Source organism: Lathyrus oleraceus, chromosome 6, assembly GCF_024323335.1.
Source record: "Lathyrus oleraceus cultivar Zhongwan6 chromosome 6, CAAS_Psat_ZW6_1.0, whole genome shotgun sequence".
Lineage (NCBI taxonomy): Eukaryota > Viridiplantae > Streptophyta > Magnoliopsida > Fabales > Fabaceae > Lathyrus > Lathyrus oleraceus.
The window spans coordinates 16,740,807-16,761,843 of NC_066584.1; the positions used below are offsets into that span (position 1 = coordinate 16,740,807).

Below are 21,037 nucleotides of genomic sequence, written 5' to 3' on the forward strand. Positions count from 1 at the left end.
AGGGAAGCCTCATATCTAATTACTGTCTATAACTACCAAATCTTCTCATGGATTGTTGTATCAATAATACTCTCAAGTATTTATTGCTAAAAAATAATAAATAACTTTAAGTATTATAGGAGAAAAACAAATCATTTTATTGAAAGGTAACAAAATTTATTAGTTTTATTTGTATTTATAAATGAATGGAGATATTATAAACTACTTTTGACTCTATTTAATAAATAATATTTATCATATGTGATTCTTATCGTAATAAATAATTTTTTAAAAAATATATTGAATGGTCAATTTATCTAAATTATATGTAAATTAAAAAAAATCTTATAATAAACATCAAAGTAATTAAAAGGGGATAAATAGACTAAATTTCAGCTCTATTATAAAATATATACTAATAATAGATATTATTAAATAGTTAGAGGTAGTCAATAGTCTCTTCGTTGATATTTATTTTAAGATATATATTACTCAATAGAGTTAGAGTATGAGTTTATGAGTTTATAAAACATATAGTTCACATTAATTAAATATAGAAACTCAAAAGAATTTATATAGAATGACATCTCTCATTTTATAAATCGATTTTATAGAGATGGATTATATCAAACTATGATTATAATATAATATTATAGTCTATTGATCGAATTATGAGTCACCCATCGTTAATGCTCATGCACTAAGTCCAATAGTGTTGAGAGTGAAGGTGTGTACCGGAAAGATCTCAAGTTCCACATTGGTAGAAATAGAGCTTGAAAATGGTTTATATAAAGTGACACCCCTCACCTTACAACTCAATTTTGTATGGATGAGTTAGGTCAAAATCTAACTCTAATATGATGTTAGAGTCTATCGATTAGACCATAGGCCACCCACTTTTTTATATTCATGCATCAAGCCTAAAAGAGTGTTAAGCGTGAGGGATGTATTAGAAAGATCACAAATTCCACACTGGTTAAACATAGAGCCTCTAAAGAATTTATATAAAGTGACGTCTTTCACCTTACAAGTCGGTTTTGTAGGGATGAGTTAGGTCAAATTCTAATTCTAATATGGTATCAAATTTATCGCTCAGACCATATGTCGTTTACCGTTTATAGGCATCAACCCCAATTGAGTGTGAAGGATGAATTGAGAAAATCATAAATCCCACATTGGTTAGAGGTAAATATTAAAAAGTGAAGGTGGGAAAAACACAAGAAGGGGGGTTAAATTGTGTTGTCTATTTTTTCTTTTTAAACTCTTGGTCATATTCCAAACACAAGGTATAGAATTTGAATCAATCAAAGGTAGACAACAGATAAATAAAGCAAGAAGGAAAGAAATACACACAAACACTACGCCAAACAAGACCTTAGACAGCGCTTTTTTTAGCCTTAGACAGCGCTTTAAAGCGCTGTCTAAGCCTCCGCTGCTAAAGGTTTAGACAGCGCTTGTTTAAATCTTAAAAGCGCTGTCTAAGCCCCCCCCCCCCCCCCCCCCTTAGACAGCGCTTTGGCCAAAAGCGCTTTCTAAGACCCTCCTATTTTAATTTTTTTAGGTATACCTTAGACAGCGCTTTTGGCAAAAGCGCTGTCTAAAGGGGGGGGCTTAGACAGCGCTTTACAAAAAGCGTTGTCTAAGCCCCCCCTATTTTAATTTTTTTAGGTATACCTTAGACAGCGCTTTAGGCAAAAGCGCTGTCTAAAGGGGGGGGCTTAGACAGCGCTTTTCAGAAAGCGCTGTCTAACCCCCCCCCCCCCTTAGACAGCGCTTTTGCCTGAAGCGCTTTCTAATCCCCCCCTTAGACAGCGCTTTTTACAAAAGCGCTGTCTAATGTATACGAAAATTTTTGAAGCTTTTGTTTTAAACCACATTTTTTCCAGGTTTATAAACCAGAATTTCTACCTGTTTTCAACCAGATTTTGACAGACAGTTATCACATTTTATACATGCCATTTTGGCCTTTTTTCTACCAATTTTTGGCTAACAAATATAAAAGCGTGTGGTGGAAGTCAGAAAGATCAATAAGTCACGTAAATGTGTCAATTAAAATGAAATTGTGGGAGTAGATTTTAATGCAAAACTCATTAAACTCTATGACAATTGTTACACAAATTTCTATTAAAAAAATTATTTTACAATAATCTAAATAAGTTAATCAAAACCAAATCACTAAAATACAGCCTAATAGCCTAATTATAGAATGTATCATAAACAATAGAGATTCAAAGCAATTCTTAATAGGATTATAAGGTATGTCAGATGCTTCAGAGGCTTGATGCTGACAAATTATCTCCACCATTGCTGCCATCACATGTTTGGATGCCAGTTCCTGCAAAGGAGCAGCTGTCCTGACTGTTTAACGAACTTGAGAATGCAACAAGTACCATATGTGCCTTTGTTTCAACCTATGTCCAAGAATGACATACAAAAAGGTAAGTGCAATGAATGAAACATGCCAACAATGCAGTTTACTAGTATTTACCTTATGTACGGCATGGAAACCAAGTGCCCCAGCCACTAATAGATGGAGTCCAGCTGCCATCTCAGCTGACTCAAAATGTTACAGTAAGGCACTTCATCAAAGTTAACCATCATTTCAAGTTACAACACTCAAGTAAACATTTACTATAAAAATAATTTTCTTGTATCATCAAAAGCATAGTTATGTTCAAATATCAAAGTCCATCATGCTTCCAACATGTACTCGTACACTTCAAAGGTAATCCTCACAACTGGATAGGAAATACAGATTGGAAACATCATTTCTAATTAGTATTCTTGGTGAGAAGCAAGAAGCAAATGCATGTGATTAAACTTAGCAAACACAGGTCGTGCTTAACCTTGTATTTGACAACTACTTTTTGCTTAATATAAGTAAATGTAAGAGGGAGAAGATATGACAATTTATGTAATTCAAGCCCAAAAACCATGGAAAGAAAAACACAACTTTTTCCCTAACCAACTCTCCTTTCTTTCCTCAGGGAATTATTTTAGTTGGTTTCGATTCCGGTCTCTCACTTAATTATGTAACAGATTAGTAAATCCTAAAAAAGGATTCACCTACAACATGGCTACGTAAAGCAGTTGGAACAGACAAAGGAACCAGAAAAAGTAACCTCACAATTTTTTTACTGTACAAATATTGTCATTTGTATGTTGCTAATATCCAGGCAAAACTAACAAAGTCATTACAAGAGGTAATGAGACAAGATACAGTATTCTAAAATATGAACTCAGTTTTTACAAACTCAGTTTTCAAACTAAACATAGTTAAATATATTAATAAAAGAAGTGTTAAAGACTGTTATAAAGGCCATAGAATATGAATACGGTAGAGTATACAATGTTGTAATATAAATTTTGAAGAATGTTTAGTTAAATATATTAATAAAACGGTCGGTGACAAAGAAAAACGAATCTGTACTATATTTTGTGTTTGCTTACCCCTGTCTCTTCCTTCACTTCTCTAATTACAGCATCACAAATATCTTCACCCTGCAAATAGAATTAAAACATGTCAAAACTCAAAAGATTGAATTTCCATTTTCATAATTTGATCAATAATCATTTCGACGTATACTTCATTCACAGCTCCTGTAGGCATCTTCCATACACCTGTGCCTCCAAATCTACCACTGGTTTCCTGAACCACAAGCACCTATCAAATGAAACAAAACCATTCAAACAGTATTACAAACAAGAAACAGTATAATAACCACAAAATGATGTGTGAAAGATCACCTCTCTCTTGTTATTGACAACAAAAGCACCAACGCCGACACGGTGTGACGCGTTTGCAGGAATGCTATCAGGGGTATCAGGGATCCAATATACAAGCATCAAGTAATCCGACTCGGCATGATGGTACCTAAATCCAGCCTGCAATACAGTAAAAACAGTCGTTCGGATTCGCAATCAATCCGTTCCTAAGCTAGTTGCTGCTGTAAAACATGTAAAACATAAATGTATATTATATACCTGGACAGCAGAATGAACAAGGTTTGAATGTTGCAAGGGTAAATTGATCCATATACCCTTTTTTCCCTGTTTTGAATAAATTAAATTAAATGAAACTGTATTAATAATAATAGTAATAATTAATTAGTGAATGTAGCTAATTAACCTGTTGAGTCCATTTGGTAGCCGTTCATTTCCAAGCACAGACTGAGGCTTTTTTGATGGACCCTCCTTTGGAACATGTAAATGAGATTGGCTGAACTGTCCAAAAGCATCAGATCTAGCGCCGGACTGGTTTGGTGAATATTGATATTCAGGTAAAGTCCTTGCCAAAGCCTAGAGTAAAGTTCATTTCAAGTCAAGCTTAAATAGAGAAATCAAGCAGTAAAAAACTAAAAATAATAGATTCTTATTGAAGGGTGAGATTCATTTAAATGCGATCGAAAATGCATTTTCAATTTTCATTTACTATCACTTGGGGGAGAAGCAATCCCCTAGTGAATTTAACGTAGAAATAGTAGATTCTTATTGAAACATGTGCTAAATTAGTTTTACATAAGTGATAACTATGCACATTTCATAACATTGAGTTGGGAATGGTGTATGAAAGTTGCAAGTGCACCACACATAAAACAGTAAAATGACCACCATGGTAATTTAAACTCAGCTTAAAAAAATAGCTTAATGCTTCTCTTCAATGAATTGAATCAACAACTACAATGTTGAAGACTGTGTTCAGAATACTTACTAGTAGATGTTCCTCTAGGATCAAAATCATCAAAGTCATCCTCAGTATTGTTTGCAGTTACACTTGAACTTTGAGAAGGAACTGAACTTGCATTAACAGATGACTTCGATGCTCTAGATGATGTCTTTTCCTTGCTTTTGCTGCAAGGAAGACATTCCGAAATAAGAATACAGGTAACAAAATAGAACGATTGCAGTATGGCAAGGTAGAAACATGTGTCTATCCGCGCATAAGACAAAAAGCAAGTGAAAGTAAAAGGATGGGTCGAGATAAGCATCTCAATTCTCAACCATTAGTCAAATTCCTATACATAATGTTTTCAAAAGTAAAAAAAGCTTGTTGAATTAGGCAACAACGATCAAGGATTAAAGCTGAGTCTGGACATCTATCCTGTGTGAGCATGTAGTAAGTATCATGCTGCCTGTCTTTGACTAGGTACATATTTATTTCAGCATAAAACATTCCAAACTTTCCAAGGATTATCTATGGCAATACATTCCAACTACATTATGGAACTACTGAACAAGCATAAAATACATCTATGAAGATCAAGCACTAGTGTCAAAGTTCAAGATATTTTCCCCTAACAGTAAAGATAAAAATAGTTACTAGGTACTCCAGATTCAAACTTTCCAAGGATTATCTATGGCAATACATTCCAACTACAGTATGGAACTATTGAACAAGCATAATATACATTTACCATTGCTTGCAGACTATATTACTAGTTAGACACACCCCACCTGACAGACCGTGCAGAAGCCTTCTTGAAGGAGTTTTCTTGATCGTTACTTGAGTCACCATAGCGTGATTTTCCTGAGTAATCTTTGTCTACTTTTTCTTCATCGTAGCGCCCCTTGTCTCCGTAGCTATCACTATACCTATCACTGTCTCTTGAACCAAAACCTCCATATTTACTACTGCTCTGGGAACTCCCACTACTAAACGAGGTTGTCCCGGACTTGTATGTGATTCCACTAGATGAAACTCCAACATACCTAAATTAAGCACCCCAAATAAAAACAAAAATATAGTTTGCTGAGAACATAATAGTAGCTTAATCATTATGGGATTGAAGCTATATCTCACAAATTCTATCAAAAAGACATGAGCATTTGAGCTTGACAACATGGACCCAGATACTAAACCTTTGTCAATACAAGGAGCAAACCAGAGAAAAATAATCTTGTTCACTCATCACTGCAGTTGATCGGAATACTTTTCTACACAGCCTAGGACAAAATAAACTACCACGTACAAGGATTACTCAGATGAAAACTGTCCAATATTAAGAAGACATTACCTTTGTCTCTAACAATTCTTCGTGAAATTTCATTTAGAATCTCAGCAACTTGTGAGTCCTTTAATGCAGAAGCTCTCCTTAATTGAATTAAATCAGCTACAACATCAGGGTTGAATGGTTTCTCGTTCAGAGCATATCGGATGTATTTGCGCAAAATTTCTTCCAAGACAAAACCTGTCTGGATATGAATTTTTTGTTACTTAAAATCAATGACACATGCAGAGGAAGTCAAAAGTATGGTAAGCCAGCAAACAGAAAAATGAATTTCCATGAGATTTTTCCAGCCAGCAAAATGAAAGCTAAGAACTACTTTCATGATCTAGACAAACAAACAAACAAACAAACAAACATTATAATTTCCTATAAGCGCAATGAACAAAAAAAAATCCAAAGAAACAAAAAAACCAACCAATTTCCTGCGTTGTGCTTTGGGAGAACTGAATTTCCTAACGGTTTTAACAAACGCGATAACGAAAGTGAGACCAGCATAACCAAGAGGAACGGCGAGAATCCACGGCAACGAAGTGGGACCCACTCTCGGACCGGGAATCGCTTGGGTAACAGAACCAGTGAACTCAACGAGGTCGAGAGCTTTTTCTTGAATCCACGGAAGTTCCTCTTCTACTTCAACCTCAACAACTTCATCTTGTCTAGATTGTTTAGGGTTATTGTTACTGGAAGGGTTTTTCGATGATGACGCTGAAGCAACGGTTGAGATTGAAGTAGGTGATGATAAGAGTGGTTTTGGGTGGAGTGTAGGGAAAAAGAAGGGTTGAGATTGAAAAGGGGTTAGGGATGGGTTTTTGTTTGGGAGAGAGAGAAAATGGGAAGTGAGAGAAGAAGTGAAAGCCATTGGAATGGTTTTTTTTTAATTGAAAGACTTTAAACAGCGCTTTCTCAAAAGCGCTGACTAAGGTCTATATTTAAAAGCGCTTTTAGTATTTTCTTGGAACATTTTCAGCGCTTTATTTTAATTTTAACCTTAGACAGCGCTTTCTGTTAAAAGCGCTGTCTAAGATGCGCTGTTAAAAGCGCTTTTTGGCGTAGTGAAAGTTATCCTAGTTCATCTCACAACTTAATAGTAATGCAGTCTCCTTGTACTGACAAGAGATTTTTACTATAATAACACAAGATTACAATTTGTTCAAGCACACAAGCAAGAGACTTCCAATGTTCAAACACAAAGTAAGAGACTTTTATGCTCAAGCATATAAGCAAGAGACTTCAAATACTCAAGCACATAAGAAAGAGACTTGAAATGCTCAAACACTAAGTAAGAGACTTCTAACAATCTACCTAACATATAAAAAATTATTTGGGGGTAATACACTTTATATACAATCAGATGTGTTGACAAAATACAACTGAATAAGAACTCTTTAAGACTTGGAGATTTCTAGAATATACAAAGGTAAGAAATCATAAGTTAAACTTGTGCTTGTGTTTTGACAAAGTAATTGCTCTTTGAATGTCAAGAGTTCATTGGTTATTTTTCTTCAAGTCTTCAGCTCCTTTAATAGAGAAGGAAAAGAGTTGTTGAAGATCCAGCACAAGAGAGTCTTTGAGAAACTTGAATAGAGACGTTGGGATGTTTCTTCAAATGGTTAATGTCGTTGAAAGCTTATTTGAAATTTCTTTGCTGCAAGAGGAATTATCAGTTGCATCTCACCTTACTCTATGAAGAAAAAAGCTTAGGTTTTCACGTGACAAAGTAGACTCAGAGGTTAACAGTGACCTATCAGAGTCACATTGGTCCTTGTGCTTTGACTAGCTCAGGTTCTGATCTTCATAAGCAGACTTCTTTAATGTCTGGTCTTTAGAAACTAACTTCTTCATACGTTGACCTTTTCAGAATTTGACTTCTTTAGAGTATGATATTCAACTTTTGATCCATCAAATTCTGGTCTTTAAGCTTCTCTCAAGATGCTCATAGTCAGAATCAATACTTAGACTGTTCATGAAATTTTAGTATATGGTCCTGAACACTTGAACAAATATTAATATACTCAATTGTTTTTTAAATACTTTGTTATCATCAAAACCTAAAGGATATGGGATAAACCAGTTTTGTTCCAACAATCTCCCCTTTTTTTATGATGACAAACATAAGTGTTTAAGAGCAATGGTAGTTAACTTAATTAATAAGTTAACTTCAGGATCTAAGGTTTGTAAGCTCCCCCTGAATCTAATAGTCTATAGGGTGAGGTCGGTAAGCTCCCCCTAAGTCTTATCCAGGTTAATTAAATTTAGACATTTAAAGTACAATAATAATTCTTCAGAATTTAAGCAAGAATAATAACTGTCAGATTTCATGTGCTTAAATACTTCTTTCTATATATACTACCCATTTTATCATCAACAAAAACAAATAAAGGAAATAGAAAAGATATTAAATAAAAATATTTCATTCAACCAAAGAAGAAAAGAGTCTGATTTGAGAAAACATCTTCAAAATAATTAAAAATACAAAATGAAAGGGTTTGCTAAATTCTAAAGCCTAAGGTTTTTGCTTCAGAAGCTCCAATGTAGCCTAGAGTTCAGAACCCATATCATCTTGTCTTACAATCACTGTCTTCAATTGAACATCCATCTCTTCTTATTTAGCAGCAACAAAAGTCAACTTCTCCTCCAAGTGGTCATGCTTCTGATTAGAAGAAGCTACAAACTCATATGAGAAAGACTACAAATTTTGCATAACTGGGTCCACAGAGATTCTGATAGTGTCCCATTTAGCTGTATATGCTATGGGATCAGATGCAATGAGCCTCTCAGCAACCAAACTCAGAACCCTATCAAAAATAACAGTCTTAAACTCTTCAATTTGGTATTTTATATGAGGCGGAAGGTTTAGGTTTATAATGGGGTGAGAAGTAGAGTGGCAAGGTAGAGTTATTGTGTTAGATTCTGACATAGCATCTATTTCCCTAGAGGTGGGAGGTGATGGTTAGATGGTTCGGTTTGTTGGTTAAGGTGTGGTTCTGGTATAGTTTGGTCATTTTTGGAATCTAGTTGAGGTTGGTTTTAAGTGACTTGTTCAAGGTCATTTTGAGTTTCAATGTCAGGTTGAGATTATACAAGATTTGGTTAAGGTTCATGAATGGTTTGGGTTGGAATTTCTTGTTGAGTTTGAGGTAGGTTTTGTGGTTCTGGCATTGGTTGTTCTTGGATTACTTGTTCAATTTCACATGGAATTAGAATTTCAGACTGAATAAGGTTTGGTTTGATAGGTTCAACATAAGATGTGGTTTCAAGAGGAATAGCTTAGGAAGGGATAGCATTGAGAGGACTTAAGTATGATTTATTAGAATTAAAACTTGATTTAGAACTATAAGACTTAGCACTAGAAACCTCGATGGGTGGTTCAAGCATAATGTTAATGGTTTTGTTCAGAAGTTAACTCACCAACTAAATGACTTATTAATTCCTCTAAGACAGATGTTGTAGGGATAATTTCTTGTTGACAAAAGTCTTATAGCATTTGACCAATGTTAAAAGAGATGATATGATAGGACCCATATATAGGTTCTGATCATTTTGGTGAAGGTGTGTGTTTTGATGAGGGTGTAGGTGATTGATGTGGTGTTCGTGTTGGTGGCTTAGACTTTAAAGCAACATATTCACCTCGCTTCTGAGGTTCATCTTCCTTAAGTTCTATCTCGTGACTTCTCAAAGAACTAACAAGTTCTTCTAGACTAATAATGTTAAGATCATTTTCCAACTTCAAAGCAGTTACCATAGGTCTCCATTTTTTAGGGAGACTTATGATTATCTTTTTGACATGGTCAGACCTAGAGTATCCTTTGTCCAGAACTTTCATTTCTACTACAAGCATCTGAAATCTTGAGGACATACTCTCAATAGTTTCATCATCTTCCATTCTGAATGCTTCGTACTTCTGGATTAAGGCCAAAACCTTTGTCTCCTTTACTTGAGCATTCCCCTCATGAGTCATTCTCAAGGAATCAAAAATAGACATAGCTGAATCTTTGTTAGTTATCTTCTCATACTCAGTATAAGAGATAACAATAAGCAATATAGTTCTAGCCTTGTGATGATTTTTGAAATCCTTCTTTTGTTGATTTGTCATAGCACTTCTTGCTATATTATTTCCTTCAGCATTAACTGGGTGAATGTAGACAATGACTACAACATCCCAGAGATCAACATCATAGCCAAGAAAGAAAATTTTGATTCTATCTTTTCAATAATTAAACTTCCCACATCAAAGATTGGTGGCTTATCATTGTAGTGATCTCTCTTATTGTTGTTAGTAGCGGCAACGTTGTTGATAGCAACAACCATTATTTCTCACACAAACTGGATCGATATAAAACACGGTGAAGTATTTATAAAAACTTTATCACAATCACAATCGGAGCTCTAATACCAATTGAAGGTGTGAAAAACACAAGGAATTGGGGTTTGAATTGGGTTTTAAAAAGCTTTTTATCAACTCAAGAACACCACACAAACACTAAGAATAAAAAGATAAAAACACAAGTATTTTTATCCTAGTTCGCTTGAAACTCAAAGCTACTTCAGTCCATCCGCCAAGGTGATTTTGCCTTACTCACAAGGACTTAATCTACTATAATCAACTGATTACAATAATCACACAGAATAACCTTCTTTGTCTTATCAAGGATCCGACTATACCCTAGTCTCCTTAAGAAATCATAAATAACAAGTTTGAATCAAATGTTTTGTGTTTACAAGATGCTTCTACACAAGCAGATTTTACACAAATGAAATACAAAACACTTAAAAAAATTGTGTACAAAATTGATAGCTTTTCACAAAGAAATAGACTTGTCAAATAATATAGTGTGTCTCAGCATTTCTTCAAGTCTCCAAATCCAACTTATATAGCATAAGAAAAGAGACTGTTGGAGGACAAAATATGGATACCGATAGAGCGACTGTCCACTGTAGGATTGGTGAAAGGAGTGATACAACATATAGTCCTTCGTCCATAATTTCAGTGGCAGGTGTGATGTATAGTACTGTCCTTTGCCCATGATATCAGATAGTGGAAGGAATATTTGATTTGTACCATGTACTATTTAATCACATATCCATTTTAATCTTATCTTCAAATTAATTGGCTTCGGATGAAAGTTGATGAAGCATGAAATGAAGAAACATACAGCTGGATTCTGAAACTTCAGAATCTTCTGTCAGAACCTTGACAGCGTCAGCAGTCTGGCTTGATATCTTCAAAATCTTTAGACTCTTCAGTCAAAACCTTGATAACCTCAATGTTGTGAGAAAATTCTTTACTTTGAATTAATTTTGAATGATAGCAAATTGTGTGATCATCATCCAAATGTTGGCTGTGCATTACATTACATGATACATTTGTGTTTTTGTGTTTTTATCCCATTCTATTGTTGCATAACTGTACATAAAGACCTACATTGATACATCTCTTAAAATAACACATAAAATCCATTTTGTGTCAGTATGCATCAACACATAAGCCTATGCATCGATCCATACAGCATGTGGTAAATCACAAAACTTTTTTGTTCAGTATGCATCGATGCATACGAGTCATGTATCGACACATGAAAGGCAAAATGCTCTATGGATCGATCCATACGATCCTTGCATCGATGCATGATCAGTTGAAACAGCCTATGTATCAATACATACGTATTAGGCATCGATACATGTTAGTGGAAATGTCATATGCATCAATACATACGAATTATGCATTGATCCATGCTTAATTCAATTCACCAAAAAACTCACTTTTCTTACAGTATGCATCGATGCATACTCTCATGTATCAATGCATAAGTCTGTTTTGTGCTCTAACAGTTTCTGTTTTTCAGCATATATAAGAGATGTTGTGACAGCAGTACGAACATACGAATTCTAAGAGGGAAAAACAATTGTACACAAGATCAAAGCAGTGTAGCAGCAGTTGTTTTGAGAGCAGATAGAAACCTGAAAGAGACTTCATCTTCTTCATCTTCTCAATCACTTTTCTTCAAGAACATCAAAACATAATCATTCTTGTTCTTCGGATTAAAGGATCAAAGAAATAACGTTCAGCGGTACGATCAAGGATCTAGCTGAGGTTTTCAGTGGAACGATCGAGGATCTAGCTGAGTTGAAGATTGAAGGGGGTTTCGAGGAAAAACCTACTGGTTTGTCCTTCAAGAACTGGAGTGTTCTTGCGGGTTTGTTAGTCACGTTTGCAGAACAGATTCAGCCGCAGCGTTGCGTTTGGAGATCGGGGGATTTCGCAAGCAGGTCGTGGAACTGGTGAATTGTTTGCAATTCCGTGCAGGAAATTCTTGATTGTGCTCAGATCAAGTGGAGGTTTCATACAAGAAGAAGTTCTTGGAATTTAGAATTCTGTCTTTGTATCATAACCTTGTATCAACGAATTCGGCAATAATTGATAATCAAAGTTCTCAATTTCATTTGAAATTGAGAGGGAGACGTACCCACACGCGAGGACGACGTGGGGAACTTCCTTACCAAATCTCTGCGTATTGTATTCTTACCTTACTCCTCTTTACGTTTCAAACAGTTTTTGCAATTTCAGTTAGTGTGTTGTGATTGTACCTTTTGCAAGACAGCAGTGGCAAGAAACCTTCTTTAACTAAACTCCACTGCTGTTTATCATTGATCACACACACACCAACTGTTTGACAAAATTGTTAGCTAGGTTTTATTCATTGGAAATAGACTTTAATGATAAGTGCATTCAATTAGCTAAAATTCTGGTGTTAATAGTTTATGTCATTCTTATTCAAATCCAGCATTAAACTCGCGTGTCCGATTTTCTAGTAGCGGTTCAGAATAGACGGAAGTCGATTCGGGACTGAAATTTTCCGCCAACTTTGAAAACTCTGATAAAACTTTAAATCCGTTTAATTTTAAAAAGGTGATCTATTCACCCCCCCCTCTCGATCACTAGCCACACCGTCTAACAAGTGGTATCAGAGCGCCGGTTCGCTGGTGCTCTGTGGCTGCCTGTAATAGTATGGATTCTGAACCAAAGGGGGCGTATAATAGAGCGCCTATTTTCAACGGTGAAAATTATGGCTACTGGAAAGACTGCATGCGAGTTCATATAAATTCTGTGGATAGGCTAGTATGGGCTGCCATTGAAAATGGTCCTTTTCAAATCACTATGACAAATGCGGCTGGCGCCATAGTTCCTAAACCAGAAGATGATTGGAATGAGAAAGATGAGAAAAAGTGGTCATGTGATTGGAGAGCTCGAAACATGCTAATTTCAGCACTTGGTGTTGATGAGTATTATCGGGTATCCCATTGCACGACAGCCAAAGAAATGTGGGATGCTTTAGAAGTTGCCCATGAGGGTACTACTGAAGTAAAACAGTCCCGCATTAACACACTCAATCAAGAGTTTGAGCTCTTTCGCATGAAACAAGGAGAATCTATCTCCGACATGCAAAAGAGATTCACTCATCTCACTAACCGATTGAATGCGCTTGGAAAACCTATTTCCAATGAAATTGCTACTAATAAAATTCTCAGGTGTCTTAGCAGGGAATGGAAACCTAAAGTAACAGCAATTAAGGAAGCCAACGATCTAACGAGACTTACGATTACAACTTTGTTTGGAAAGCTGGAAGAACATCAGCAAGCATTGGAAAGTCTTGAAAAATATGAGAACAAAAGTAAGAAGGAAAAGGAGAAGAAAAGAGACAAAGAGGGAGAGAAGAAGCCAATAGCTCTTGTGGCCTCTAGCTCTAAGTCCTCACGAAAAGAGCAAAGTGAAAATGATTCTAGTAGTGACAAAGATTCGGATGATGAGGAAATGGGACTGTTTGTAAGGAGATATAATAGATTCATTCGAAAGAATGGAGTCAAACATTCCGACAAAAATCTCATGAAGTTTCGAAGACAATCTACAGATTCGAAACAAGAAGAGAACAAGAAGAGTAGAGGAAGAGGATCTTGTTTTAATTGTGGTAAATCTGGACATTATAAAACGGACTGCCCTATGAAGTATAAGGATCAAAGAAAAGCTTCACCAAAAGGGTACAGCAAACAAAGAAGAGCGTACATTGCATGGGAAAGTGATAGTGATTCATCAAGCACACAAAGCTCAAGTGATGGTGATGAAGCCGCAAATCTGTGCCTTATGGCTCACTCAAAAAATCTGTCCTACCACAAGAAGAAAAACAATGACAAAAAGGTAAAACAAGCCTATTACAATAATTTCTCTTCTATGTCTTTTTCCGAACTAAAAATAGCTTTTGAAAAACTGCATAATGAAGTTGTAGATGCTTTTAAAAGACTATCTTCCGACAAACATATTTTTTCATTTTTTGGAAGGAAAAGTATACAAAGCTCAAAATGATTTAGAAGCGTTGAAAGATAGTATTGCAGAAAATTCAAAAGATATTGACATTGATGGATGTAGTAGAGTTAGGTATTGTGACGCTTGTCATATTTGGCAAAAAGAGGTAAACACTCTTAAGGTCAAATTAGAAAAAGCGTTGCAACCTAAGGTCACTTATGCCATTGACTCTAGGTTGTTTAAGAAGTCGTTAAATCCACCATATGCAAAATACTCTTTCATTCCAAAGGATTTAATGGACAAGAATAAACAACCACATCATCATGGTTTATGTCATTATTGTTGTCGTGCTGGCCATACCATTGAGAAATGCAAGTTTAGGAGATTTCTTGTTCCTAAAGGTATTTATCAATGGAAGCCAAAAGGCAACCATGTTAGCACTTACCCACTTGGACCCAATGAAAATTGGGTACCAAATTCTCTCTTTTGATATTGTAGGATGAGTGCCTTGCTTCCGCAGATAGAAGGTGGTTTCTTGACAGCGGCTGCTCAAGGCACATGACCGGTGACATATCGCTTTTTATAGACTTCAAGGCAAAGAAGAAGGGATATGTTACTTATGGAGACAATAACAAAGGAGCTATACTCGGCAAAGGTAGTGTAGGTAATCCATCCACCACTACTATTTCTAATGTCCATCTAGTAGAGGGACTTAAACACAATTTGTTAAGCATAAGTCAATTATGTGACATGGGCTATAAAGTTTCTTTTACAAAAACTTGCTGCATAATTGAACATGCTGAACAGGACGTTGTGTTTAAGGGTGTACGAGTAAACAATATCTATATGATTGACCTTTTTGATGTACCTTTAACAAGTACTAAATGTCTAGTCACCTTGGATGATGATTCTTGGCTTTGGCATAGACGTTTAGCGCATGTTAATTTCGATTTGCTTAATAAGGTTGTATCTAAGGATCTAGTAGTCGGTCTACCAAAAATAAAATTTTCAAAAGACCACCTATGTGACGCGTGCCAAATGGGAAAGCAAACGAGGGTCTCTTTTAAATCTAAAAATGTAATTTCAACTTCACGACCCCTTGAGCTTCTCCATATGGATCTCTTTGGACCTTCTAGGACAAAGAGCCTAGGTGGAAATTACTATGGTTTTGTAATCGTTGACGACTATTCTAGATTTACTTGGACTATATTCCTTCATAGCAAAGATGAAACTTTTTCTGCTTTTAAGAATTTTGCAAATCTGTCCCAAAACAAAATGAATTCCAAAATAGTTACAATTCGTAGCGATCATGGTGGTGAGTTTCAAAATTATCACTTTGAGAAGTACTGTTACAAGTATGGTATTGAGCATAGTTTTTCAGCTCCTCGAACTCCACAACAAAATGGAGTTGTGGAGCGTAAAAATCGTGTTTTAGAGGAGTTGGCAAGAATAATGCTTAATGAGGGTGGATTACCAAAATACTTTTGGGCTGATGCTGTCAGCACAGCCTGTTATGTTTTAAACAGAATCTTAATTCGCCCTATTTTAAATAAAACTCCTTATGAACTTTTGAAAGGAAGAAAACCAAACTTGTCACATCTTCACGTATTCGGTTGTAAGTGTTTTGTTTTGAATAACGGTAAGGAAAATATTGGGAAGTTTGATGCAAAAGCGGATGAAGGTATCTTTCTTGGTTACTCACTGTCAAGTAAAGCATATAGAGTGTATAATAAGCGTTTACTTACTGTTGAAGAATCTGTTCATGTTTCTTTTGATGAGTCTTATCCGAAAAATGTCGGAAAAGGTATTTCTTTTGATGACGCAGGGGTATCTACAGAAGACATACTCAAGGAAGCTGTTGAGGAAACAGATCAGTCCAAAACAGCTGCCCATGAGAAGGAGGAAGATACTAGTCATGAAGAAAATGAGGAAGAAAAGACAGCTGAAGTGAATGATCTTCCAACAGCTTGGAAATCCTCAAAAGACCATCACATTGACAACATCTTGGGAGACATTTCAAAGGGAGTAATGACCCGTTCTAAGATAAGTAATTTTTGTTCTTACTTCGCATTTGTTTCACAAGTAGAACCTAAAAATGCCAAAGAGGCCTTGATTGATGAATTTTGGCTAATGGCCATGCAAGAAGAGCTTAATCAATTTAAAAGAAATGACGTTTGGGAACTTGTCCCTCGTCCGCGAGATCATCATATCATAGGCACTAAGTGGGTTTTTAGAAATAAGCTTGATGAAAACGGAGTGATTACTAGGAACAAGGCACGTTTAGTAGCACAAGGGTATAACCAAGAGGAGGGCATAGACTATGAGGAAACTTATGCTCCAGTTGCTCGCCTTGAAGCTATACGTCTTTTGCTTGCCTATGCGTGTTCTAATGATTTTAAGCTTTACCAAATGGACGTAAAGAGTGCTTTTCTTAATGGTGTCATAAATGAAGAGGTATATGTTTCACAACCTCCTGGTTTTGAAAATGCTGAAAATCCAGATCATGTTTACAAATTAAAACGAGCCTTGTATAGTCTTAAACAAGCCCCTCGGGTTTGGTATGAAAGGCTTAGCAAATTTCTAATTGATCATGGATATTCAAGAGGTAAAGTGGATAATACTCTCTTTATTAAACACAAAGGAAAGCACATTCTTTTAGTTCAAGTTTATGTAGACAATATAATTTTTGGTTCAACTAACATACACTTGGTCGAAGAATTTTCTAAGGTTATGCAGGGTGAATTTGAGATGAGTCTAATGGGGGAGCTGAATTACTTCCTAGGACTGCAAATTAAGCAACTTGATGAGGGTACAGCAGTATGTCAAACAAAATACTGTAGAGAACTACTCAAGCGCTTTGGAATGAATGACTCAAAATCAATTGACACTTCAATGCCTACCAACGGAAATCTAGATAAGGATGAGCATGGTAAGTGTGTAGATGTCAAAAAGTTCAGAGGTATGATCGGATCTCTCTTGTATCTTTCTGCTTCTAGACCTGACATCATGTTTAGTGTTTGTATGTGTGCACGTTATCAATCAAATCCTAAGGAATCACACCTAAAAGCTGTTAAACGCATATTTAGATATCTTCACGGAACACCTAAATATGGGCTTTGGTATTCCAAAGGAAGTGATTATAGTTTAGTAGGGTACTCCGATTCTGATTTTGCTGGCTGCAAATCAGATAGGAAAAGCACAAGTGGTACCTGTCACCTGTTTTCAAATTCCTTGGTAAGTTGGCATAGCAAAAAGCAGGTTTCTGTGGCTTTGTCAACTGCAGAGGCAGAATACGTTGCAGCCGGTAGTTGTTGCGCTCAGATTTTATGGATGAAGCAGCAACTACAAGATTTTAACATTCAACTCAAACGTATTCCTATAAAATGTGACAACACTAGTGCCATCAACCTTACTAAAAACCCTGTTTTACACTCACGCACTAAACACATAGAGATTAGACATCACTTTCTTCGCGACCATGTTGAAAAAGAAGACGTTGTATTTGAGCACGTTGACTCCAAAAATCAGCTTGCTGATATATTCACTAAACCTTTGGCAACGGAACCGTTCTTCAACATTCGTCGTGAATTAGGGATCTTAGATCTTTCTTATTTGATGTCTTAAGCATGTTGGCTCTTAATTATATTATGCCTCACCTTGGTTGATAAGATTCGTTTTAGATGTCAATTATCCATCACAAGATTACGCCAACAGAGGTAATATCACTCCTTTCTACAATTCTCTTACTGCTAAGTGGTTGTGTATGTTAGAACAAATGTTCTTACTCTCGTTGATATAAATTTGGTTGCATATATTGTTTGCCTATATTGCTTGCACATTAAAAATCTGACTTATGAATCTTTCTTGGGCATAACCATCATGACATAGTGCATAATGCATATCCATACTGCATCAAAATTCATTAAAATCTGGTTTGGCATCAGTATGCATCGTGACTGGCATGATGAGCATACACGGATGTATCAGAATCAACACTCTTGGCACCAAGACTTGGTTAAGTGGCACCAAGTTTTCTACAATGAAATGTCTGGCTTTATGGACGACTGCCGCGAAAATCCTGGTATTATGGACAGATTTAGAAGCATTGAAGTTCAGGACCGATTTAGGCAATACTCCTTCATGGGCCAAAATCCAGACACAATGCCTCCTCCTCCGCCTCCGCCAAGCTACAGAGATCCTGCCAGAGATGATGAGGAGTCCTGTGGTGGCCACAATCCCAATTAACCCACCATCATTTCATCTCACTGCATTTCATCTCATATTGCTCAAGTTTTTATTTTGTTGCACAATATATGGTTTAGCTTATGTAATTCTTAAACTCGTTCGAATCCTTAAATGCTTTTCACTTTCTGTTTATCTCTATTGTTATTGCCCTTATTCGTCATTCTGTGTGAATGATTCTTTACTTTGTGAATGATAGCTTTCTATCAATTATTTTGCCATGCCCTGCTACAACATGCTACCTTGATAAACCTGTTTCTTCCTCTTTTTGATGTTGACAAAGGGGGAGAAAATGCAGATATGCACAAACTCAGGGGGAGTATCACACATCTTGCCAAGAATTTGCCATCATCAAAAAGGGGGAGTTTGTGAGAAAATTCTTTACTTTGAATTAATTTTGAATGATAGCAAATTGTGTGATCATCATCCAAATGTTGGCTGTGCATTACATTACATGATACATTTGTGTTTTTATGTTTTTATCCCATTCTATTGTTGCATAACTGTACATAAAGACCTACATTGATACATCTCTTAAAATAACACATAAAATCCATTTTGTGTCAGTATGCATCAACACATAAGCCTATGCATCGATCCATACAGCATGTGGTAAATCACAAAACTTTTTTGTTCAGTATGCATCAATGCATACGAGTCATGTATCGACACATGAAAGGCAAAATGCTCTATGGATCGATGCATATGATCCTTGCATCGATGCATGATCAGTTGAAACAGCCTATGTATCAATACATACGTATTAGGCATCGATACATGTTAGTGGAAATGTCATATGCATCAATACATACGAATTATGCATCGATCCATGCTTAATTCAATTCACCAAAAAACTCACTTTTCTTACAGTATGCATCGATGCATACTCTCATGTATCAATGCATAAGTCTGTTTTGTGCTCTAACAGTTTCTGTTTTTCAGCATATATAAGAGATGTTGTGACAGCAGTACGAACATACGAATTCTAAGAGGGAAAAACAATTGTACACAAGATCAAAGCAGTGTAGCAGCAGTTGTTTTGAGAGCAGATAGAAACCTGAAAGAGACTTCATCTTCTTCATCTTCTCAATCACTTTTCTTCAAGAACATCAAAACATAATCATTCTTGTTCTTCGGATTAAAGGATCAAAGAGATAACGTTCAGCGGTACGATCAAGGATCTAGCTGAGGTTTTCAGTGGAACGATCGAGGATCTAGCTGAGTTGAAGATTGAAGGGGGTTTCGAGGAAAAACCTACTGGTTTTTCCTTCAAGAACTGGAGTGTTCTTGCGGGTTTGTTAGTCACGTTTGCAGAACAGATTCAGCCGCAGCGTTGCGTTTGGAGATCGGGGGATTTCGCAAGCAGGTCGTGGAACCGGTGAATTGTTTGCAATTCCGTGCAGGAAATTCTTGATTGTGCTCAGATCAAGTGGAGGTTTCATACAAGAAGAAGTTCTTGGAATTTAGAATTCTGTCTTTGTATCATAACCTTGTATCAACGAATTCGGCAATAATTGATAATCAAAGTTCTCAATTTCATTTGAAATTGAGAGGGAGACGTACCCACACGCGAGGACGACGTGGGGAACTTCCTTACCAAATCTCTGCGTATTGTATTCTTACCTTACTCCTCTTTACGTTTCAAACAGTTTTTGCAATTTCAGTTAGTGTGTTGTGATTGTACCTTTTGCAAGACAGCAGTGGCAAGAAACCTTTTTTAACTAAACTCCACTGTTGTTTATCATTGATCACACACACACCAACTGTTTGACAAAATTGTTAGCTAGGTTTTATTCATTGGAAATAGACTTTAATGATAAGTGCATTCAATTATCTAAAGTTCTGGTGTTAATAGTTTCTGTCATTCTTATTCAAATCCAGCATTAAACTCGCGTGTCCGGTTTTCTAGTAGCGGTTCAGAATAGACGGAAGTCGATTCGGGACTGAAATTTTCCGCCAACTTTGAAAACTCTGATAAAACTTTAAATCCGTTTAATTTTAAAAAGGTGATCTATTCACCCCCCCCCCCTCTCGATCACTAGCCACACCGTCTAACAAATGGCTGGCTTGAGATCTTCATAATCGTCAAATAAGTAACAAAACTTTATAAGCTTGTCATTCTTCAGGAGCTTGATGACCATAGTCACATCCAGAAGCAGAAACGGAGAGAACGTTGCAATAACAACATAATGTCTCTTTAGAAACTCCCTAGGAGTGAATCAACATAGAAGAAAAAAGAATATTGTAGCAACAACTTGACATCTTTCTGAATTTCTCATGATTAGTGCAGAAGCAAAATTTAGAACATATTTAGGGGTGTGCATGGGTTGGGTTGGAACGGGTTTGGCCTAACCTGTTACCCAACCCGTTTAAACTTTAATGGGTTGGATTCATCGTCCAACCCGAATTTTCATTTTTAAAACTGACTCGTTCATTTATGGGTTGGGTTGGGTTGGATTCGCGGGTTATGTTTTAAATAAAAATGATTTTTTTAATGATTTTTTTCAATATA

At 36.1% G+C, this 21,037-nt stretch overlaps 1 protein-coding gene and 1 pseudogene across 1 annotated transcript; both read right to left on the minus strand.

Moving 5' to 3' along the window:
* Positions 1 to 2,244: 2,244 nt before the first annotated feature.
* On the minus strand, positions 2,245 to 4,119 carry LOC127093062 (nudix hydrolase 2). The gene is made up of 6 exons (XM_051031958.1): positions 4,109 to 4,119; positions 3,964 to 4,029; positions 3,727 to 3,864; positions 3,566 to 3,643; positions 3,430 to 3,480; positions 2,245 to 2,390 (listed from the first exon to the last, which is right to left on the minus strand). Exons 3-6 carry the CDS (start codon positions 3,823 to 3,825, stop codon positions 2,250 to 2,252), a joined length of 369 nt encoding a protein of 122 aa, XP_050887915.1. The 5' UTR covers positions 3,826 to 3,864; positions 3,964 to 4,029; positions 4,109 to 4,119; the 3' UTR covers positions 2,245 to 2,249.
* A 1,818-nt stretch (positions 4,120 to 5,937) lies between these two features.
* LOC127093720 (uncharacterized) lies at positions 5,938 to 6,848 on the minus strand (annotated as a pseudogene).
* Between the last annotated feature and the right edge of the window lie 14,189 nt (positions 6,849 to 21,037).